Genomic DNA, 25425 nt, shown 5'->3' on the forward strand with positions numbered 1-25425 from the left:
CTGATGTGCTGGTTGGGGGAGATACTGAGAAAAGTGAAGGAGGATATGAGGTAGCCAGAAAGGGTCATGCCACATTGTATACATTTATGAGTTTCTAAAAAATAATAAGAAAGAATGTCTTCTGTAGTTGGAAAGTGTTAATGTTTTTATTACTCTAAGACTACACTAAGAAAAAGAATAATGACGTAGACTCTAACTAGCAGTGTTTTCAAAGCAAAGACTCATGACCAAACCTTTGGCAGAGTACAGGGAATCATAAGAAAGAAGGGGAGTTAGTCTGATGGGAAAAGGATAGGAGCTCCACAAGGACCAAATATATCTGGGCACAGGGTCTTTTCTGAGACTGACATTCAACCAAGGACCATGTATGGATATAACCTAGAACCTCCACTCAGATGTAGCCTGTGGTAGCTCAGTAACCAATTGGTTTCCCAAAGTGAGGGGACCAAGGACTATTTCTAAAAGGAACTCAATGACTGGCTCTTTGGCCTCCCCACCCCCAAAGGGAGGAGCAGTCCTGTTAGGCCACAGAGGAGGGCTTTGCAGCCAGTCCTGAAGATACCTGATAAAACAGGATCAGATGAATGGGGAGGAGGTCCCCCCCATCAGTGGACTTGGAAAGGGGCACGGTGGAGATGAGGGAGGGAGGGAGGGAGGGACTGGGAGGGAATGAGGGATCGGGACACGGCTGGGATACAGAGTTAATAAAATATAACTGATAAAAAAATAAAAAAAAATAAAAAATAAAATAAAATAAAAATAAATAAATAAATAAATAAATAAATAAATAAATAAATAAAAATTGGTAATGATGGTGTGTTAATATGTGACAATAAATTTCCTTAAAAAACAACAAACCAAGTAATCCATTTTAAAGTGGGGTACAGAGATAAACAGAGAATTCTCTATAGAGGAGTATCAAATGTCAGAGAAACTCTTAAAGAAATGTTCAATGTCCTTAGTCATTCCTGGAAATGCAAATTAAACAATTCTGAGATTTTTACCTTATATCCATCAGAAGGACTAAGATCAAAAACTCAAATGACAACACATGCTGGAGAGGATGTAGAGAAAGTGGAACCCTCCTCCATTGCTGTTGGGAATGTAAACTTGTACATCCACTTTGGAAATCAATCCCAACTTTTTCAGAAAATTGGGAATAGTGCTACCTCAAAATCCAGCTATACCACCCTAGGCATATATCCAAAATATGCTCAAGTATACAACAAGGACATTTGTTCAGCCATGTTAGCAGCTCCAATCATAACAGCCAGAAGCTGGAAAAAACCTAGATGTCTGTCAACTGAGGAAAGGATACAGAAATTGTGGTACATTTACACAATGGAATACTACTCAGCAATTAAAAACAAGGAAATCATGAAATTTTCAGGCAAATTGTGGAAACTAGAAAGGATCACCTTGAGTGAGGTAACCCAGAAGCAGAAAGACACACATGGTATATATTCACTCATAGGTGAATATTACCGTATATTATGGGATAAACATACTAAAATCGGTACACCTAAAGAAGCTAAGCAAGAAGGAGGACCTTAGAGAAGATGTTCAATCCTCATTTAGAAGGACAAATGTGTTAGACATTGGAATCAAGAGACAGAGAACAGGACAGGAGCCTACCACAGAGGGCCTCTGAAAGACTACTGATAGAAGTTTTGAAACAGAGGCTGAGAATCATAGCCAAATTTTGGGCAGAGTGCAGGTAATCTTATAAAAGAAGGGGGAGATAGAAAGACCTGGATGGGACAGGAGCTCTGAAAGGAAACAAATACAGCCAATAAAACTGAGCCCTGTGGGCCCTGCAGAGACTGATACCCCAACCAAAGACAATGCATAGAGAGTACCTAAAAGTCTGGCTCAGCTGTAGCCCATAGACTCAGTTTCCAAGTAGATTCCCTAATAAGGTGAGCAGGGGGCTTTCTCTGGCATGTACTTGGTGACAGGCTCTCTGATCACCTCCTCTTTGGGGTTGCAGCCTTGCCAGGCCACAGAGGAAGACAATGCAACCAGTCCTGATGAAACCTGATAGGCCCGGTTCAAATAGAAGGGGAGGAAAAACCTCACCTATCAGTGGACTATGGTAGGGGCATAGAGGGAGAAGAGAGAGAGAGATGCTGGGGTTGGGAGGAGATGGGGGGAGCACAGCCAGGATACAAATTGAATAAATTGTAATCATAAAAAATTAAAAACAGCAACAAAAAGAATTGCTGATGAATTGAAGCAAGACAAAAGGAATTAAGAAAAGAGTTCATGAGTAAAAAGACAAAATGAGCACATATTTATTGCAAATAGAAACATATTCTCCCGATGTCTGTGTTATACTGAAGGCTAGTATCTTTTCCCCTTCTTGATGATGCCTGACCTTGAAGAGTACCTATTTCCAACTAAACCAGAGCTTCTATTGAATAACCTGTGTCTATTGTACTTCAGCAATTCCTCTCTTAGTGTAGGTAAGATACCTACAAATTGCTATATATTTTTTAATCAAGCTTATGGATGTATTCAGACAGGAATACAGCATGGTCAAATAGTTCATGGAGAGAAAACTTGCAGCAGCCATCTTTAGTGTAATACTCAGAACAGAGGCCACATTCTCCCAGAGCATCAGGCTTGACATCAGAAGCAGCTGGTATCCCTGCTAAATAGAAACATGAGCCACTGGAATGATTAATTTATCTGAGGTTTCAAGACTCATCATCTGGGGTGAAGGAGCATGTGTCCTTGGCTGTATGAATTGCTCCGGTTAAGCTAATGTGGTGAAGAAAGGTTCTCTAATGTGAAAATTTAGATGAATAATTATATTTGCTTTGCTATGTAGTTGAGAGAAGTAGGCAAGTTCCCTCATTTTTTATTACTCCCTGAGTGCTTGCAAACATTACAGACACCTGGAACTTAGGTTAATTCTGAGCACTCTCTGCAGATGGTTTCATAACTTGAGAGTTTATAATGACTTTTCCATTCCCAGATGCTGCAAAGGTTTATAATGATTTAGCTAAGTACCTCATAGTAGCACTTTGAACACTGATATGACAGGAGCAACACAGTTCATCTCTTTGCTTTATCTTCATGCCTGACATGAGTGATATCTGAGTGTTGATTACTGACACTAAGTATGAAGAGAATCTGTCATCAAAATGATCCCATAGGCTGAATTTTCTACCTAAAGATAAAAATCTTATGTATTTGTCATTTTTTTTATCAAAAAGCTTTGGGTCATACTTCTTTAAAATTGAGTTTAACAATAACCCTGTGAGTAGATTGAGCCTTTGTAACTATCCTCAAATTGTCCTGATGAAAGACAAGGCGTGTGTGGGTAAAAGATTTCCTCTAAGTCCTGTTATTACCCAGTGGGGGATGCAAAATGCCCACACAGTGGACTAGACTTCCCACCTTGCAACATCTTACACACTTGGGGGTGTTCCCTGTGTACCCAAAGAGAACATCACTTTTATCATCCCAATTTTCAGTGTAAGCAGAATATTTTGCTGTTATTTTTAAAATACAAAATTTACCTGGAATTACAGATAATAGAAGACCCAGGAAGTGTCATTCCACCTACTTCCCCTACTCTGTACAACACTCACCTTTAAGACTTTTGACAATGACCGTTGATGGTTTTATCTTCAATTTATGTTTTAGCAGATGGATAGATGCTAGATACTACCATGTCAATAATTTATTCCTTCAATGGGATAAAAGCACATGTGGAAACCAAATTAAAAGTTACTTTTTTTATTTAATCATAATAACACTAAAACATTTGATTTTTTTTTAAAGAGGAGTTTCTGAAGAAACTAAGTAGTATGAGACTGTTCCTAAATGACATTGGAGAACTCTGGCATAGAACTAAAGTAATGCTAAGGGTGTATGCCCGGAAAAATGCTTACACTAAAATAATCAAAATAAAGTATTCTAAAGGTCAGAGTATAAAATGTAAGCAAACAATATTTTAGTTGCAATATTGAGTTAATGAGACAATTTAAATTGTGAAATTTTATTTTTATATATTTGATGTTTCTTGATTACATGTCATATATACCATATATGGCATATATATATGTATGTATGTATGTATGTATATATATATGTATGTATGTATGTATATATATATGTATGTACGTATATATATGTATGTATGTATGTATGCACACACATTTGGCATATTCTTCATCATTGAATTCATTTTATCACTGTAATAAATTTTTCTTGCCAATATTATTTACAAAGGAGATTTTTGTTTTCCAGAAGAATCCTTTTCTGTTTTCAACATTTTGGGCTTACTCCACACTCACAAATGACACAGATATGTCCCAATAATGACACTGCATACTAAAATTTCATAACAGAAAGATTTCTCGGGCCCTGAAGGTCAATCAGCACAGACTATGCTTCTAGCTTTAAGCTCATTTTCATGATGTCTTCATCACGGAGCCCCAAGAGTTAGTGCTGGTATACATAGCGCAGTAGATGCAGCAGCATCGATAGTGTGAGTGGCCAAAAACACCTGCCTGTCAAATAAGTCTTATGGAAGCAACTCACTCTAAAAACTGGGATTTTGTTGAATAAACATATGTCTCTCTCACCTTCATGCATGTTCTCACTTAGAAATTATTTAACAGCTGTCTCTTGTACCTTTCACAGTGCCTCACAAAATGAGTAAAGTGTGTAGAGTTTGGGTTGATGTAAGGGAAGAGTTACAGAGGTTCAGCGCTTTTGTAGACTTACTATTACCTCCCTTCAAGAAATCAAAAATTTACTTTCTGATTCCACACTTACATGGAGATTAATCACATCTTAGCAACGGTGTTATGCATAATGGACAAGCCTCAAGCATATGTCAGTTATTTCTTGCAAACAACTCCCCTCACAGTTGTCTAGGGGAGCATGGATGGTGTCATTACATCTTTTCCCGGCCTATAATCTCCAGGCAGCTCTATGAAAGGTTTAGATTGCCCCACCTGGGACCTTGACATATGATCAGGAAGAGGTGGCATCAGGATAAAGGTCAACAAAGAGCAAAGTTCATTCAGCCCTGACGAAACCTACTGCTCCTTCCCATGCCTTCCACTTTTTGAGTCTCCTGCTTGGTTCTATGCCCTGGAGTGCTTTGGTGAATAATTTCTCCTCCGTGGACTCCCTTTGTGTCAACCGTACAAGGTCCACCTGCAGGTTCTGCCTCAAGCAGAACCTTCCAAATTGTGATGTGCTTCATACATTCCTGCTAAGCATCTACCTTTAGCATTTCTGCACGGCACACGCTCACTCTGTTTAATTCAGTGACCTATCTTCTCATCACTGCTGGCTTCCGTTCTCAAGGATTTATGTATAACCGTGAATTCTAGTCACCTGCACAAAAATACACAAGGAAACAATAAATAATTCCTTAAGATTTTGGCTTCAAAGAATTAGAAGAAGATACCAGAGGATGGAAAGAGCTCCCATGCTCATGGCTTGGCAGGTTTAACATAGTAAAAATGGCCATCTTACCAAAAGCAATCTACAGAGTCAATGCAATGCCCATCAGATTACCAACACAGTTCTTTACAGACCTGGGAAGGAAAATTCTCAACTTCATCTGGAAAAACGAGAAACCCAGAATTGCTAAAACAATCCTCTACAATAAAAGATCTTCTGGTGGTCTCTCCATCCCTGATCATAAGCTGCACTATAGAGCAACAGTTATAAAAATGCATGGTACTGGCATAGAAACAGAATGGTGGATCAATGGAAATGAACAGAGGACCCAGAAATAAACCCACACACTTATGGACACCTGATCTTAGACAAAGATGCCAAAACCATACAATGGAGAAAAGATTGCATCTTCAACAAATGGTGCTGGTCCAACTGGATGTCTACATGTAGAAAAATGAAAATACATCCATACTTATCACCCTGCACAAAACTGAAGTCCAAGTGGATCAAAGACCTCAACATAAAACCAGACACATTAAATCAGTTAGAAAAAAAAGTGGGGAATATCCTTGAACTAATTGGCACAGGAGACAACTTCCTGAACAGAACACCAACAGCACAGGCTCTAAGAGCAACAATCAATAAATGGGACTTCATGAAACTGAAAAGCTTCTGTAAATCAAAGGACACTGTCATCAAAACAAAACGACTGCCTACAGATTGGGAAAGAATCTTCACCAACCCTTTCTCTGACAGAGGACTAATATCCAGTATATATAAAGAACTAAAGAAGCTGAAAAGCAGCAAACCATGTAATCCAATTTAAAAAATGGGGAACAGAGCTAAACCGAGAATTCTCTGCAGAGGAATATCGAATGTCAGAGAAACACATAAAGAAATGCTCAACTTCATTAGCCATTAGGTAAATGCAAATCAAAATGACCCTGAGATTTCACCTTACACCTATCAGAATGGTCAAGATGAAAAACTCAAGTGACAACACGTGCTGAAGAGGTTGTGGAGAAAGGGGAACCCTCCTCCACTGCTGGTGGGAATGTAAACTTGTACACCCACTCTGGAAAGCAATCTGGTGCTTTCTCAGACAACTAGGAATAGTGCTTCTTCAAGAGGCTCAAGTACACAATAAAGACATTTGTTCAACCATGTTTGTAGCAGCTCTATTTGTAATAGCCAGAAGCTGGAAACATCCCAGATGCCCCTCAACTGAAGAATGGATGCAGAAATTGTGGTACATCTACACAATGGAGTATTACTCAGCAATGAAAAATAAGGAAATCATGAAATTTGCAGGTAAATTGTGGGACCTGGAAAGGATCATCCTGAGTGAGGTGTCCCAGAAACAGAAAGACACACATGGTATATACTCACTCATATAGACATATAACATAGGATAAACCTACTAAAATCTGTACATATAAAAAAACTAATCAAGAGAGAGGACCCTGACTAAAATGCTCAATCTCTACCCTGAAAGGCAAAGAGGATGGACATCAGAAGAAGAAAACAGGAAACAACCTAGGAACCTGCCACAGAGAGCCTCTGAAAGGCTCTGCCCTGCAGACTATCAAAGCAGACGCTGAAACTTAAGGCCAAGGGATGGGCAGAGTGCATGGAATCTTATGTAAGAAGTAGGAAATAGTAAGAGCTGGAGAGGAAGGGAACCCCACAAGGAGAGCAACAGAACCAGAAAATTTGAACACCGGGAACTTCCCAGAGACTCACACTCCAACCAAGGTCTATTCATGGAGATAACCTAGAACCCCTGCACAGATGTATGTAGCACATGACAGTTCAGTGTTCAAGTGGGTTCCATAGTAATGGGAAGAGGGACTGCCTCTGACATAATCTGATTGGCCTGCTCTTTGATCACCTCCCCCTGAGGAGAGCAGCCTTACCAGACCACAGATGATTACAATGCAACCACTCCTGATGAGATCTGATAGACTAGGATCAGAAGGAAGGAGAGGAGGACCTCCCCTATCAGTGGACTTGGGGAGGGGCATGCATGAAGAAGGGGGAGGGAAGGTGAGCTCAGGAGGGGAGGAGTGGGGGTTATGGGGGGATACAAAGTGAATAAAGTGTAATTAATAAAAAATAAAAAAAAAATTTAAAAGGGTTAAAAAAAAGATTTTGTCTTCAGCGTAATTGTAGCGTCCTTGCAGAAAGGCAACATCAGTCAACATGTTGTCTCAACCTGGTGTGTTTCCCCTCTAAGAGATCCCTTTCCTTGCATGGCAGGGAGTGCAAAGGGAGTCACCAGCACACCTTCTATCCAGTAGAGAAGTGTTAGCCAATGTTTACATCCATTCAGTTGTTTACACCACCATACCTGCCAAATTGTCAGCATTTCTATTGGAAATTCTTGCTTGATCATATACAGATCTTGCCACCTTTGCCTACCAATGATCCCTGTTGTCAACTTTTTCTTTTTCTTGCTGTGACTGCATTAGCAGTTTTGGAGTGGCATGCATGCAGAAAGGAGAGGGAGGGTGGGATCAGGAGGGGAGGAAGGAGGGGCTTATGGGGGGATGCAGAATGAATAAAGTGTAATTGATGAAAAATTTAAAAAAAAGAAAAAAAAAGAAAAGATAATTTAAGAACCTTAAATGACTTTCAAAAGTGGAGGAAAACATGGAGTTAGTCAATTTACATGGAGCACGTCTTGCCCCTGGGGGCAATGGTCTCCTGAACCTACTAAGACCTCAGACACCACCACTGCTAGTTGTAGAACTGATGCAGGATGTTCCAATGAGGGGCTTAAGGCTTCTCATAATATTTCCTATAAGTTCATACCTGTTTGTTTATATCCCCCATTTTTATTTATTGTTAGCCAGTTAGAGCCAAGTAATTGTGGTAATGATACTTGCTTTTTTGCCCAATGCTGGAATGCTAGTGAATTTAGGTATGCCCTGGTTACTCACATGCCTCGCTGGGTGCCTGTGCCCATTGATGCCCCTCACACTATGACTCTCTTCAGACAGAAAAGGGATCTTGGAATTACAGCCGCCATTGTTACTGCCATCTCATTGGCGGCTGTTGGAGCTACACCGCAGCATTAGCCATGAGTCATACTATGCAGACTGCTCAGACCCTAAATAATCTTTTAGCCAATGTAGCTCATGCTTTAGATGTACAAAAAGGAATTAATGCTCAACTAAAAGGAGACTTGATGGTGTTCAATCAGAGGATTGACCTCGTGAAGGAGCAAATTGATACCCTATGGCAAATCGCTCAACTTGGCTGTCAATGGAAGTATGCTGGACTTTGTGTCACTAGCATACAATATTAGCAGTTTACAAAACATGTTTACAATTATGTTCTAGTCACTTAGATTCTGAAGAGTCTCTTCTACTGTAATCATCATCTTATGCTGACCAATAGCTAGAGAGGAGATAGTGCAGGGAAACTGTAGACCACAGTAATGAGAAGGACATTATCATCTCTTCTCACAATTTAATGGGATTTTCATGAATGCAATAATTCAGAGCTAAATTTAACCTACAAATGGAAAGGGGTTTATTCCTGCCATGCTCAAACGTGTGTCTCCTAGATTTTTGTTTATCTAGTCAAGGAGAAAATATTTTCCATCATATTCATATGATTAGGATACACTATGGGCAGTTTTTTTCTCTCTTCACACATAAACTACAATGCTTGAAACCACAGAGGGAAGGTATAGAGTAAGTGACTAGATCTCTTTAGGTAAAAGAAATGGAAAAATCAAAAGTACATAATTATGGATGGAGGAAGGCTGTAATAGAAGAATCATGTGGGGAGGACAGTGAGAAGGACAAAGGATACAATGTGGGGCGAGACAGCTGAACCTGAGAGCTATTCGAGGGGTAGTATTATGTATGTATGTGTGTGTTTGCATGTATATATATATATATGTATATATATATGTGTGTATGCATGTATCTATACATTTATATGCATATAAAGTACATGTGGGTATGCATATATAGGTTGTAACATACATAATTTTCTTTATATATGTATAAACAATAAGTGAAAAAGCCATAAATTTGTAAAAGAGCATGAGTGATATATAAAAGGTTTTAGAGGTAGGAAAAAGAAAGAACAAACTATATAATTACATTGTAATCTCAAAAACAGATAAAAAATGTTGAGGAAATCTTTAGGAGTTTAAAAATATGTCTGCCATTTTTGTTCTCTATTTCTGCCCCTGCTATCCAGTGAATGGTGACTGAGGCAAATAATTTTCACACACAATAGGCTGCTTACTAAGCATTTTTGAAAGCATTCTGCCACTGAACTTTGTTTTTCAAGAGATTAGATATAAAGACTCCACTCAGAAATCATTTAGGATGAATAGAATTTTAGAAATAGATGTCTAAAATCATGTACCATTTATTGACCTTTTCATAGGTGTAACATATGAAGGGACAATACAATCAGCGTTGACTTCTGAAAGCACTGAGTTGGTTAGGTTTCCATTGTTTTGATAAAACACCTGAAAAAAGTTATCTCAAAAAAAGAAAGGTTTATTTTAGCTCATAATTTCCAAGGAATTAGTAAATTATGCTGCAGCTTGTGGCAGCACAGTATGGCATTTTAGCAAGTGTAGCAAGTGTAATAGAAGTAGGACTAATTCACACATTCATGATCAGAAAGGAAAGAGACAGAGCGGGGGGTGGGGGAAGAAGGGATAATCTCACTGTTCCTTTGAACACATCCAGTGACATAAATTACTCAACTGGTTTCTATTTCCTACTGTTTATCACCTCACTTCAGTGCTGCAGGCTGAAGACTACAGCTTCAGAACAAAAGTGTCTGGAGATTCCTGTAGATACAAAGTATTACCCAAAGAGTTACAGAATCTTAGAGAGCTGAACAGAAGTTGAAAAGGAATAGACACTTCTTGTGTCTTATTCAAATTCAATGATGAACACAAGTGACTTCAGCCTTGTCATTGCTGAAAATTAAATGGAAGTGTTTGCCTTATGTCATACTACATACTATGTAACACCGTTTCACTCCGCTAAATTTAGTCTTGTTTTAAGTTACAACATTTTTGGTCAGTTTTGTTTCACAGTTGGTGATATACAGGGCATACAGTTCATGACCAACTGGTCATAAAGTTAACTGGCTTCATCTTCTTGTCGCTTGGGTTTTCTCCATTTATTATGTCACCTACTCTCATTCTCTGAAGATTCTTTGTCATTTCTATGTGCCATCTTCCTCTGTTGAGACATGGGCTGCTGTATGCTGTTTTCATTCCTTCCTCATTTTAATAAGTTGTTTTTCAGAGTGTCTGCATTGTGTTTTTACTTCATCCTGTCCCCCCTTTTTTTCTATTACTTCTGCACTAACATAACACTCTTAGCAAGGTAAAAGTGTCCATTTCAAATTCTATTTATCTCCCTAATTAAAGTGTGCAAATTTTCCCTTATTTAATAAAATGACTATAACTACCAAATTTACATAAATCATCTTGTATTCAAAAGTTTTAATCAACAAATGTTCCCTGGTACTACTCTATCGTCATACTGTTTTTTAAAAAAGAAAACTTAAAATGATTATTTTTGAATCAGTGGGTCTCTGTGTCTATATCTAGATTGTATGCCTTTTCTTTGGCCATTTTTCCTTCTATTGGTTTGTTTGGTTCTATTCTGATGTCTTTGTTTTAATTTCATCTTATTACATTTTATTTTATTTTCCTTGCTTAAAACCTTGCTCATTTTCTATGGGGAGGGGGGTAGATCCAGGTGGAAGGAGATGTGTAAAGGAATTGGAAGGATTGGAGGGAGAGGGAACTTTACTCAGTATATATTGTATGAAAAAAATCTATTTTCCTTTAAAAATGAATATTTTCAGAGCTGCAGAGATGGCCCAGCAGTTAAGAATACTTGTTACTCTTACAGAAGGTCTGGGTTCAATATTCGTACCCACATGGTGGCTCCAGTTACAGAACATTGGTTTCTTTATTCTGATGACTTCACATGTACTTATATGAAGGCAAAATATTAATAAAGCAGCTTTAAATTAAAATAAAAGAATAAAATTATCTCTTGATTGCTCCTTCATGCCTGACAGTATAGCTCACCTCTCCTTAATCAAGGTTTGTGTATGCCTATCTAGTAGAAAGAAGGCAACACATTTGTAGATTTGTCAATACGTCTTCCTATTTTGACAAATTTTCAAATTTGAAAAAAAAATAGTAATATAGTTATTTCCTTACTGTTTTTTTTTATTCTTTTTTTTTTCAATGCAGTTTATTCAGGAACCTTGAACAATCATCTGACCCTGGGGAAAGCCAGCCCACAGCTTAAATAGCCTCTGGGTTGCCAACCCCAGCGTGCCACGTGGGCAATGCAGATAGGTCCACATACATGGAAACAAGCCAGATCCTCAGCCTTAGCCAAATGTGGAGTTGTTCGTAACAGAGAGCACTCACCATCGGGAAGGTGGAAGGCGGAAACCAGCTCCCTCTTTAAGGCATAGCATTCCGCAGCTCTCTACAGTTCCCCCTTTTTGTTTTAGACGCATCAGGCAAGAGTAGAGGTCTGATCTCTGATATTAGAAATAAATTGGGACTTTGTACAGATGTTCATTTAGGTGTCATCCACCCAAAGAGCATCAGACTCGTCCGATACCTTTTTCTCAGAGGCGGGACCTGGGGCATCAACCTGCATGCAATCAGACATGCTCTTCTCTGGGTCCAAAGCAGCTGACCCTGAGTGCAGTGCTTAGCCTCGCATCCTGAGCGTAACATTTTAGCTTTTTATGGTAGCCAACCATGCTTGGGGAGACTGTCCTGCTTCAATGGCTGTAAAGGCCTGAATGGTCATGGCTGCATCACACTGTTGTGAGACTCTAATCTTGCATATATACCACAGGCAATCCAAGGAGACCAACACCAGAAGGCCTGCTAACGCTCCCATGCCCGCCCATTCCTTCAGATGATTCATGGCTGCAGCTGAATCAGCCATGAATCATCTGATTTATTCTTTACTTAACAGTATTTACTACCTTGACATTGCTGCAGCAATTTGCATATTTTGTAAGTTTTCCAACATGGCCAGATAAACTCTCATTAGCTGGATATTTTGAACCTGTTGTTTGGTCTGTTTAGTGCTCGTTATGTACAATTTCTTGTAGTATTAGATCAATTGATGTGTAGTGTTCCATTCTTTCTCTTTTGATGCTATAGCTAATACTTCTATAATACCAGGACCATTTCTTCAAAAGTTACTCTATATCGAAGTTAATCAAAGAAACTATACACACCCTCATTGGAGAGAGAATGTTTGTTTTGTCCTTCTGAAATACCCTTTCTCACAACTCTTTGCTAAATCTATGTAGTGCTTAAGACTGTCATCACTCTTCCATGAAAACTTCAATTTGAATTATGTGTCATTTTTAAGCACGGGTCTTTCTCCATCGTATATGAGTGATTAACTGCAAGTTTAAATCTCATGCTTTATGCAAAAACTGAAAATTTACATTTTCTAAAATTGAGCTGTGATTCATTGTCAAACTTCCTCCCTGAGTAGCCGTCTTCTGTCCTGGAAATATGAATGTTGACAGAAAGATGGCTAAATGAAAAGCCACGGAGTTAGGTTCTTTTGACAAACAGCAATTTAGATATGTGATAGATAGATAGATAGATAGATAGATAGATAGATAGATAGATAGATAGATTTCATCATACACACATGCCTTTTGAAGGAAAAAGGCTGAAACATATGAAAGAATAATTATTTTGGATGCATTCAAGGTAAAAATAGAGGGGCTGGTAGGTTAGTTCAGAGCATGGTCATTGGTGGTATTCAGATGGTGATAATCACAGTCAGGGGAGAAGGCCAATTTAGATGGGACAAATATGTGTCTCCGAGGAAAGCACTGATTGACTTAAGCTGTTGTCTACTAAATATCATGAATTTCTACTATGCAGTATGATTTTTTCTTGACTTCTGATGTGGAGACTTGTATACTTTTGATTTTTTTCTGGAGCTCTAGTAACTAAATGGATAAAGAACTGCTGTAATTTATATTTTTTCACTTTATAGCCCAATTGTAGCCCCCTCTGCTGTCTCCTCCTGGTCTCACCATTCCTCCCTCTTCTCCCTATCTTCCTCCCTTAGATCATAGAAAGGTGGAGCCCTCCTCCCCTACCATCTGACCTAGCCTGTGAAATCTCATCAGGACTGCCTGGATCCTCTTCCTCTATGGCCTGCCAAGGCCTCCCCGCTGCGGCAAAGTGATCAAAGAGTGGGCAATGTAGTCCATGTTAGAGACAGTCCCTTCTTTCCTTACTAGGGGACCCACATGGAGACAGAGATACCTATGGGCTACATCTGAGCAAGGTGTCTATGTCCTCTTCATGCATAGTTTTGGTTGGTGCATCATTCTCTGCAGGCACACCTGGGACCAGATTTGTTGGCTTTGCTGGCCTCCCTGTGTACAACTTTGGACATCAATATGGCTTTTTTTCAGAAAATTGGGAATAACACTACTCCAATACCTAGCTATACCACTCATGGGCATATACTGGAAATATGTTCTACCATACACGAGGACATTTGCTCAACTATGTTCATTACAGCTTTAGCTGTAATAGCCAGAATCTGGGAACAACCTAGATGTACTTCAACTGAAGAATGGATAAAGAAATTGTAGTATGTTTACACAATAGAATACCACTCAGCTATTAAAAACAAGGAAATTATTAAAATTGCAGGCAAATGGATAGAACTAGAGAAGAGTATTTTGAGTGAGGTAATCCAGAGCCAGAAAGACATGCAGAACCAGAAAACTTATGAGTGGATATTAGGCATATAATATAGGACCACCATACTAAAATAAAATAATAAAAAATAGATCTAAGGAACCTAAATAAAAAGGAGGACCCTGGGGAGGATGCTTAATTCTCATTCAGAAGGGCAAACAGAAAAGACACTGGATTTGGCTGAAAAAAAGGAACAGAATAGGAGCCTACCATAGATGTCCTCGAAAAGACTCCACCCAGCAGGGGCTCAAAGCAGATGCTGAGACTCATAGCCAAACTCTGGGCAGAGCACTCTAGGTCTTATGGAAGAGTTGGAGAATGGAAGGACCAAGATGGAACAGGAGCTCACAAGAAAAACTACTTTTAATGCAGTGAAAGTGTCATGAAGCAAGTGAAAGAAGAAAAAGAAATTTTGAAAGGAGAATGATTGCTGCAGCTATGAATCATCTGATGGAATGGCCGGGCATGGGAGTGTTAGCAGGCCTTCTGGTGTTGGTCTCCCTGGTTTGCCTGTGGTATATATGCAAGATTAGAGTCTCACAACAGTGTGATGCAGCCATGATCATTCAGGCCTTTACAGCCATTGAAGCAGGACATTCTCCCCAAGCATGGTTGGATACCATAAAAAGCTAAAATGATACGCTCAGGATGCGAGGCTAAGCACTGCACTCAGGGTCAGCCGCTTTGGACCCAGAGAAGAGCATGTCTGATTGCATGCGGGTTGATGCCCCAGGTCCCGCCTCTGAGAAAAAGGTATTGGACTGGTCTGATGCTCTTTGGGTGGATGACACCTAAATGAACATCTGTACAAAGTCCCAATTTATTTCTAATATCAGAGATCAGACCTCTACTCTTGCCTGATGCGTCTAAAACAAAAAGGGGGAACTGTAGAGAGCTGCGGAATGCTATGCCTTAAAGATGGAGCTGGTTTCCGCCTTCCACCTTCCCGATGGTGAGTGCTCTCTTTCACGAACAAATCCACATTTGGCTAAGGCCGAGGATCTGGCTTGCTTCCATGTATGTGGACCTATCTGCATTGCCCCCGTGGCACGCCTGGGTTGGCTACCCAGAGGCTATTTAAGCTGTGGGCTGGCTTTCCCCGGAGTCCGAGGATTGTTCAATGTTCCTGAATAAACTGCATTGAAAAAAAAAATTTATTATGAGGGCTTAAAATTTTATGTAGTATCAGGTGTTAATGAAATTTGGTATCATAAGAGCATGTTATCTTTTGTAGTTAGTGTCTCTATTGCTTTTGCAAAACACTGTGATTAAAAGTAATTCAGTGAGGAAAGAAATTATTTGTGGTTACAGTTTACACTTCATCATGAAGGGAAGTTATGGCAAGAACTCATGTCACAAACCTTAAGTTAAGACTTGAAGAAGAAGGCAAGGAGGGACAATGCTTACTGGATTGCCCAGCATGTCTTTGTATAGAATCCCTGATCACATGCTCAAAGGTGGCATCACCAATAATTAATCAAGAAAATACTATAAAAACTTGCCCAAAATCCAGTATTACTGAGGCATTTCTCAGTTTATGTTCATCTCAGATTGTTCTGACTTGTGTCAATTTAGTACCAAATCTAACCAGAACAGTATCCTTTATACCATGTCTTTTTACTGGTTTCTTCCCTTTAGTCCTTTCTTTATTTGCTTTTTGCTGCTTAGTTTTATTTTCTTCATTTCAACCCAGTTTTTGAGTTTTTCCTCTGTCAGGATGCTGTCTGGACTGTCCCTCACTGACTGGAAATCCTTCTAAATCCCTGACATTATTGGAAATCAACTGCTGTTACCCAATTTCCTTTTGGGAGATCTGACAATGATGTGAGCCCACATCCTAAGATGCTTAAGAAACATTTGAAAAGCTGAGCCCTCATTAATCAAACCACAACTCTCCCAGACTGAAAAATATTTAATATATTAATTTTCCTTTGGGTCTTATTAGAACTAGTGTCCTACTAATGTCTGACTGAATGACTCTAAGGAGATTGTTCTCAGACAAAAGTACACATGGGATTTAAAAGAAAGGACCAAAAGCATCTTATTTCTTGGGTGAAAAGTGCTAATGAATATGGGTTGCTGAGCTTGTCTGTATCCACAGGAACAGGAAGCAAAAAGTTGGTAGAGACCCCAGTAAGGATTTAACAGTAATCCTATGCTGTTGCCATTCCACTTTTGTAGTTGTCTTGCTGCAGAAAATTCTTGTGCCAGTTTATCAGGCAGGGCACTTTGATCACTCTTCTCTAGTACTGTGGATTTTGGATAAAGGAACCTTCATGACAGGGCATCAAAAGGATAATGCAGATGTATGGCCTGTGTACTGGATAGAAGAATCCATCAACGTAATATATCTTTATTAAGGAACAATAGTTTGAGTCATCTTTCCAGTAGATATCTTGGAAAAACACCAATGTGCTTCATGAGAGAGTCACTTGCCACTGACAGGGAATCCTGGTTGTAGACCGCTCCATCTTCTCCCCTTAGTCTCACCTTCCATCCCTCATCCCTCATCTCCTCCCATTACCCTCCCTAAGTCCACTGATAAGGGAGGTCTTCCTCCCCTTCCATCTGACCCTAGTCTCATCAGGACTGGATGCATTGTCTTACTTGGTGGCCTAGTAAGGCTGCTCTCCCTCAGGGGGAGAGCCAGCCACTGATTTCATGTCAGAGACAGCCCCTGTTACCCTTACAAGAGAACCCACTTGGACACTGAGCTGCCATGGGCTACCTCTGTGCAGGGGTTCTATGTCCTCTGCATGTGTGGTCCTTGGTTGGAGTATCAGTCTCAGAAAAGAACCCTGAGCCCAGATTTTTTTGGTTCTATTGGTCTCCTTGTGGAGCTCCTGTCCCCTCCATGTCTTTCATCTTCCTCTTCTTCCATAAGATTCCCTGCACTCTGCCCAAAGTTTGGCTATGAGTCTCAGCATCTGCTTTAATACCCTGCAGGGTAGAGTGTTTCAAAGGAGCTCTCTGGTAAGGTCCTGTCCTGTTCCCTGTTTTCTCCCTGTTCTGATGTCCATCCTGTTTGCCTTTCTGAATGAGGATTGATCATCTCACCCAGGGTCCTCCTTCTTGCTTAGCTTCTTTAGATGTACAGATTTTAGTATGTTTATTCTATATTATATGTCTGATATCTACTTATAAGTGAGTATATATTGTGTGTCTTTCTACTTCTGGGATACTTCGCTCAGGATAACCTTTTCTATTTCCCACCATTTGCCTGAAAATTTCATGATTTCCTTGTTTTTAATTACTGAGGACAAACAAATGCCAGAACCAAGCCACACAATTGGAGGGAGCCTTTGTGAGAAGAAGGAAGCCACTAATACTATACTTTTAGTAGTGTTCTTACTCTTTGATTTTAATAACTTGATCCATATTGACATGCAGTGATTCTTACATCAGTTCTCTCTCTTACCATCAAGCATCTCTTCTTTGTGTTCGAAGTGTTCCTGATAGTAATTCAATTAATACTGAATGAACCAAGGTAATGACAATTGCACTATTATACTTTCAAACGTCTGAAGCTTTATTTTAATTTTTATTTATTTTTTATTATTTTTTTATTTTTGATGATGGTTGTGTTACACAAAGAGCTTCAAAGGCAGAAAATTAAAAGAAACTTTGAAGATATCAATCATGGGAGACCACGTTCATATTCTTCACACATGAAACCACCAAAATACACACATCTCAAGTGTTTGAGATAATTTTCAACCTTTTCAATGTCAACAGATAGGCAGAAGATCAATTTATAAAGAGCAAAGAATCTTGAACCTTTGTTGCCTGACTGTAACATTGCAAGCTCTGTATAAACAGGGTACTCTCCAATTTCTTCAAGTCCATGTTTAACCTAATGAGAAATGGGTGATTAGTTGTATTATTACTGTTTTATTTGATTGTTCTTTTTACTTGTATGATTTATATTAATAAAATGTCAACAATATTTTCTTCTTCCATAGTCATGAATTTTCTTGCACCTAAGCGCAGGTGCTCACCTACAAACTACAGACAAGATTCAAGTATACATTTTCATAGATGAAATTGAATCTGGATAAAGTATATTATTTTGTGACAAGTCACACAGAGGACCAGGAAACTGACACTAAAGCACTGGCTTGTGCTTGGAAAAGGTCAGATATTAACACTTTTTTCACTTGAGATGCACAGAGGCCAGGAATGGTAGTTATAACATAGTTGGGAATAATTCACTTCTTCAGGAAAGGCACTATCCCCAGTGGTTGTGAGGAACAGCTATGTCCCTTAATGGCCAGACTGCATACAAGACTGAACACATACAATTTTGTTCTTGCAGTGAGTTGTGTCAAAATCTATGATTCACCACAGTTGCCACATCATTCACAAAGAAAAACAAAGAAAGAAAGAAAGAAAGAAAGAAAGAAAGAAAGAAAGAAAGAAAGAAAGAAAGAAAGAAAGAAAGAAAGAAATGTAAGAATATGTCTCACCCTCTTGGCAATCCCCACGATGCGATCCAAAAGGATTTGGCTTTTTATCTTAATGTAGTCGACTCTTAAAAGGGTAGGAAATTGGGCTGATGTCATATTCTGGAGTTCCGTCTCCATGTAGATCAGAGGGTCTTTCCATGCATGCAGTATACTTAGTAGCATTCTCACAAAGTTTGGCAACTTTGAAACAGTAAGAAATAAGGTAAGCAGGAGCAAGATTTGGTTTAAGTCAGTGAAGTAGAACTAAAATATTTATTCATTATTCTTATGGGATGTAGAATATTTCTGAAGATGTAATTATGCACAGTCATTGAATTTCAACCATTCTCCTACATTTTCCTAAGTGATTCAATGTGTTAAATAGTGACTACTTTTTCTAATGAACCATCATGCTGCTTTTATCGTATTTTAATTTGGAAATTGTACCATTTGATATTCCTATGTAAGGCCTTGTCTATATGGTTTTATCACTTGTTGATGAGAATTAAAAACTTTGCTGTTAAAAAAAAAACTTTGCTGCTATTCAGTAGATGCCAATGGGATATGATTCAGAAAATCAGTTCTCACTGTTAAGGTTAAGTGGTGCAAGCATTTTGACTTAGATTCATCACTCCACTTTGATTATTCACAGTTTTACTTATTTAAAGTTCTTAGGTTATTTTGGAATATAAGAACAAAGATTTCATAAAGAAAACATGGCATTTAGAAATGAGCAATCCTCCTTCTGCTTCTCTCCATGCCCTTGCAGCCATCTTTCATCAGGAGCAGGAGAAGACTAATGGAAGATGTGGCCTTCATTGTGAGCATCATGGGAATCTCACTGTAGTTTGGCCTCCCTGTATGTGTTCAATGCAAGGATCATACATATAGTTCATATTTAATTTAAAATATTTGATATGTTTGATACCCTTTAGCTACTCCAGTGGCAACAAAAATAAATAGTGGAGAAGTCCAGTGGCTGTTGCAAAGGAAAACTTATAAAGATATGAAGGGAAGAAATAGTAAAAATGGTGATGGATCCTGGGAGCATTTTGGCATATCGTGAATAGTGAGTGCTTGAGTTGGAAGAAGAGAAGATTCCACCATTTACTGTGCATGCCTCTGGTAAGAGTTCTGCATTAACCTAAAAGAATCTTCAATTTACTTTTTTTATTCAGTGCAATAATATTACATTCTGTCCTGACAGTGGAGTGAAGTTAATACAGTAATTTGTGAAGTGTCTGCTGATGTTTCAACAAATTCCATGGCTTCCTCTTCTTCACTTCTCATTGTTACTTCAATATGACTTTTAGATCAAATCAGTTCAAAATAAGTTATGGCAGGGAATCAGATAGTAGACATTGTAAGAATTATAAATTATAGGTGCCATTGTAAGTTGATCCTACCTTCACACTTAAGAGCATAGTTTCAGCCCAAGGGACGTTATATGGTATTTCTGAGCCCATTGGTCATATGTAGTAAACAAAATTGTATTTGACTTCTAAATGGATAATTTATAGCTATGCTGGGTAATTAAATAAAATAGTTTTCATTGTTCATCAACTATAGAAGATGATTTTTTCATTACTTGCTTTTTTTAGACTTTGCAGAAGGAATGAGTACCACATGTATTATAATGCTTATAATAAGCTACAAAATGACAAACCTATGTACTGATTTAGTTGTTTAGGATAAAACCATACGTTAAAGACTCACTGTGATTTTCTTGGCTTCCTCTTTTGTTTTTGGTGGATTGAGGGAAGAAGTGTGGCAGCTGGTGAAATTCCTGAGAACTAATTCTTTATTTCTGGTAAGTTCTATTGCCTGTAGAAGTTGAAATAGAAATAAAGTTAGTTGTAAATAATAATATAGCAAAAGAATCCCATGACCAGAATATGAATGCTTTAATAGATATGTAATTTTAAAGTGATGTAGAAACTCAAATGTAAGGAGTGACATAATTTTAATCTACTTTTTCTCATGAGATCTATAATCTCATTTTGTTTTCCATATAAGTTTTTGCTTGTGAACAATTTCCTCTCTTACTACTTATCTTGTCTGTGTACCGACACCAAATTTAATGTTTTGAAGTAAAATCTTAAAACACACACACAAAACAAACAAACAAACAAACAAACAAACACTGAGACTCATAACCAAACATTCGGCAGAGTGCAGGAAATCATATGAAAGAAGGGGGAGTTAGTATGATGTGGAAAGAATAGGACCTCCACAAGGACCAAATATATCTGGACACAGGGGTCTTTTCTGAGACTGACACTACACCAAGGACCATGTATGGATATAACCTAGAGCCTCTGCTCGGATGTAGCCCATGGTAGCTCAGTAACAAATTGGTTTCCCATAGTAAGGGGAACAGGAACTATTTCTGACAGGAACTCAATGTCAGGCTCTTTGACCTCCCCAACCCCCAAGGGAGGAGCAGTCCTCATAGGCTACAGAGGAGGACTTTACAGCCAGTCCTGAAGATTCCTGATAAAACAGGGTCAGATAAAAGGGGAGGAAATCCTCCACAATCAGTGGACTTGGAAAGGGGCAGGGAGGAGATAGGGAGGGAGGGTGGGATTGGGAGGGAATGAGGGAGCAGGATACAGCTGAGATACAGTTAATAAAATGTAACTAATAACTAAATAAATAAATAAATAAATAAATAAATTTGAAAAAAAACAGTAGGGTTTTAAAAAATCATCTTCTTCTAAGATTTGAACCAAAGTCATAGTACATGTCCATCTATCTTTAAGTTCTCTTGTTTCTTGTGGCTCAAAGCTGATATATTTACTTTAACTGGGCATTGTAAAAGTTGAGCCTTCTTTCTAGTAACTCTGAATGTATACAAATATACCACCTAAGTTAATCATAAATTTTCAATGAAATTGAATTACACATGACAAAATTAATCATCAAATCTGGGCATCTTACAAAAGGAACAAGCAATGAAAATTTTAAAATACAAAATATTAATGTGTTTATTTACAAACATAATTTTTAAACATATTTGTGTAACTATGTTATTTAATATGTCTATTATTTAAAATTAATAGATATTTTGTGAAACTTCAATAGATCACTAGGAATATTGGGAATTTTAAAACTTATCAACCTAAATAAAGAAGGAAAAGAAGCACATGAGTCAAAAGGAAAACATGAGTACAGATTTACTGAAAATTCGGGAACACATTTTACAGCTGCACTTTGTTAGATTGAAACATTACTTAATTGTTTTCTTCTTTCACAGTGATTCACTTAGAATTGATAACATACAACTATCAAGCAGAGAGAATCTACTCCAACTGCTAAACCTGTTCCTTTATTAAACAAAATCAAGTAAAAGAAACCTTATGTATTTCCTAGCATTCGGGAGCGCTGAAAGACACAATTTGTCTCCCACTCTAATACCTGACACAGAGACAGTTTAGGTTAGCCCTAGTCAATCTGTGGACTTCATTACAATAAAATTCTTTCCTCTTTGATATATCCAAAGAGCATGCTCAATGAAGAATGCCAAAGAAAATGTTTTCCAATGAGCATGATCAGGACAGCAAAGTTTTTCCCCTATGGCAACTTTTAAAAGTTTAAGTCACAGAATATTTACATTTATACTTATTTTTTCATTTTTATTTATTTTTATTTATCACAATCTATTCACTTTTTATCCCAGCTGCAACCCCCTCCATCCTTCCTTCCCAATACCAGCCTCCCTCCTTCATCATCTCCCATTCCCCTTCCCAAGTCCACAGATAGGGGAGGTCTTCCTCCCTTTTCATCTGATGCTAGCCTGTCAGATCTCATTGGGACTGGCTGCACTGTCTTCCTCTGTGGGCTGGTAAGACTGCTCTTTCCTCAGGGGTAGGTGATCAAAGAGCTAACCACTGAGTTCTTACCAGAGACAACTCTTGTTACCCTTATTAGGGAACCCACTTGGACATTGAGCTGCCATGGGCTACATCTGTGCAGGGAGTCTATGCCCTCTTCATGCATTGTCGTTGGCTGGAGTATCCGTCTCAGAAAAGACCCGTGGGCCCAGATATTTTTGGTTCTGTTGCTGTCCTTGTGGAGATCCTGTCATCTACAGTTTTTTTTTTCTCTCTCCCCTTTCTGTCATAAGATTCTGCACACTCTGCACAAAGTTTGGCTATGAGTCTCAGCACTTGCTTCAATACCCTGCTGGTTAGAGTCTTTCATAGGACCTCTGTGGAAGGCTTGTGTATACTTACACATACATTTTTAGTAAAATAAATTAATAGAAAAATTTGAGATATCTCTGCATTCATTACAAAGCTGAGGTTCCCTAAACTGACTTACTCATTTGCACAATTCCTGGCTGATCTCTATTTTACCTGTGGAAGTGTCCTATTGGAAATTAAGCTCACAATGCTGTCTCATCTAAGCAGCTGGACAGTGAAATCACTAGCAGAAAGGCTTCTTTTGTAAAAAGCTGGAAGTAAAGGAGGTACTTACAAATTGAGCAAAAGCTTCCGATGAGGAGGCACCGGACACCTGGAAGAAGAGAAAGTGAACAAATGAAAAACTCATCAATAAAAATAAGCATGAGGGAGCAAGATGGCAGCGCCGGGAAGACTCTCCTTCTGACCAGCATCACAGCAGGATCAGCACAGTGACCAGCAATCAGAACTCACAGCCATAAAACACAAGTGATTGTGTTTCCCAGGTGAGAGGATATCCCATGGTGGGGGATTCAATCAGCTTTTAACACACCCAGCTAAACCACAGAAGAGATCCTAGTTCCACCAGATGCTTGGTCACCAGTGCAGAGCCACACGCCAGTGTGTTCTGGTCATGGTCCCAGACTGAACTGTGAGCACCACAACATCAGAGACTAAAATTTCCAATCGAGAGATAACCCCATGGTGCAGGAAACAATTGGGACAGACCTTAGGTCACCCAGACATCCCCTGGAAAAGATTTGGGTTCTGCGGGCGCCCCAAGAGCCAGCCCAGAGCCAGAGCCAGGAGCCAGGCTCTGGCACAGAGCCCTGCCTGTGCACCTGATTGGCTGCACCAGATAGAACTGTGGGCCCCAGGGCACAAGAGACGGAGTTTCACTGTCAGGTGTAAACCCACAGGGAGGGAATCGGCTGGTCTGATCTCAGAGCACTCAGCAGACACCCCCACCCAGAAAAGGTCTTGGGAAAATTACCCAGTTTAGGCAGACGCCCAGACTCCCAAAGGCCTGAAAGGCAGAGCCAAATGCATCTGTGCCTGTGGGTTCTACTCACCATCCCAGACAGAACAGCAGTCCCCAAAGCAAAGCCTGGGGTCCCTGTCAGGAGGAAACCCCACAGCAGGGGGATCATCAAGACTAACGTTCAGGACACCCAGCATCAAAATACTTTCTGGATTCACGCAGACTCAGGCTCTAGCCTTCTACTGCAGGCAGGAGCGCTGTGCTCAGCTGCCATTATTGAATACCCCTAGGGCACTGGGGCACACAGCTGCATCCTCAGACTTACAAAAGCCAGAGAGCCATTACACCAGCCCTCAGATACTGTGCCAAGGATCAACCAATTATCCCTAGCTAGACTGACAAAACTGTGGGAATCCGTGGTCCTTCAAGAGGGCTGCACCCAAAAATTACACCTTAAGAGCAACAGCTGCTGCTGCTCAATAAATTCAGAGCAAGAAACCCAGCAGCAGGACAGCCAGCACCAGGACCTCTCCTGAGGAGAGGAGAGGCTTCCTGAATACCAAAGTTACCATACAGGTATATACACCTGAAGTGAACTGTTACAATTTCTGAAAAGCACCACTATTCAGTTGACCATACCCCAAAAGCAGGGGAGAACTTCAGAACCCCTCCAAGTGGATTCTCCCCACCCCAGGACTCAGCAGGCACCAGATATTAACAGACAACACCTGAGACAGAGAGATGGGTAGAGGCCAGCAAAAAAGCACAACCAACAACAGGCAAAACAACATGGCATCCCCAGAACCCAGTTATCCAGGGGCAAGTAGCCCTGGATACCCTAACATAAGTGAAATTCAAGAAGATGACCTAACATCCATGCTAATGAAGAGGTTAATGGAGGAAGTAAATAAAATGTGTAAAGAATTAGGGGAAGATATAATAACAGATTATGGTCATCCATATAGAAATACAGGAAGATGCAGCCAAAAAGTCTGTGTTACTCAAAGAAATAAAAGAAACAGGGGAACGCTCAAATAAACAGCTGAAGGAATTTAAGGAAAATACAGTCAGATAGGTAAAGGAAATCAGCAAAACGGTTCAAGATCTGAAGATAGAATTGGAAGAATTAAAGAAAACATAAATGGAGGAAATCACGGAGAGGGAAAACCTAGGAAAGAAAACAGGAACTACAGAGGTAGGTAAGCATAACCAACAGACTACAAGAGATGGAAGAAAGAATCTCAGGTGTGGAAGATACAATGGAAGAAATCGATGTGTCCATCAAAGAAAATAATAAATCTAAAAGATTCCTGACAGAAACAATCCAAGAAATCCAAGACAACATAAAAAGACAAAACCTAAGAATAATAGGGATAGAGGAAAAAGAAGATTCCCTGCACCAAGGCCTAGAAAATATTTTCAACAAAATCATTGAAGAAAATTTCCCCAACTTAAAGGGGAAGCCTATAAGAATACAAGAGGCCTACAGAACACCTAATAAATTAGACCAGAAAAGAAAATCCTCCCGTCACATAATAATCAAAATAGTAAGTATACAGAACAAAGAAAAAATACTAAAAGCTGCAAGGGAAAAAGGCCAAGTAATGTATA

The 25425-nt window shown here is 39.2% G+C and overlaps 1 protein-coding gene across 1 annotated transcript in view; it reads right to left on the reverse strand.

Annotated features, from left to right (window-relative positions):
• Positions 1-17840: 17840 nt before the first annotated feature.
• Positions 17841-25425, reverse strand: part of LOC110541396 (prolactin-7B1-like) — a 30291-nt gene continuing 22706 nt past the window's right edge. The window contains exons 3-6 of the mRNA XM_060372523.1: positions 23128-23166; positions 20365-20472; positions 18670-18849; positions 17841-18056 (exon numbers count right to left, since the gene is read on the reverse strand). Coding sequence (XP_060228506.1) covers positions 17841-18056; positions 18670-18849; positions 20365-20472; positions 23128-23166 — 543 coding nt within the window. The remainder of the gene's footprint in view (positions 18057-18669; positions 18850-20364; positions 20473-23127; positions 23167-25425) is intronic.

Source organism: Meriones unguiculatus, chromosome 19, assembly GCF_030254825.1.
Source record: "Meriones unguiculatus strain TT.TT164.6M chromosome 19, Bangor_MerUng_6.1, whole genome shotgun sequence".
Taxonomy (NCBI): Eukaryota; Metazoa; Chordata; class Mammalia; order Rodentia; family Muridae; genus Meriones; species Meriones unguiculatus.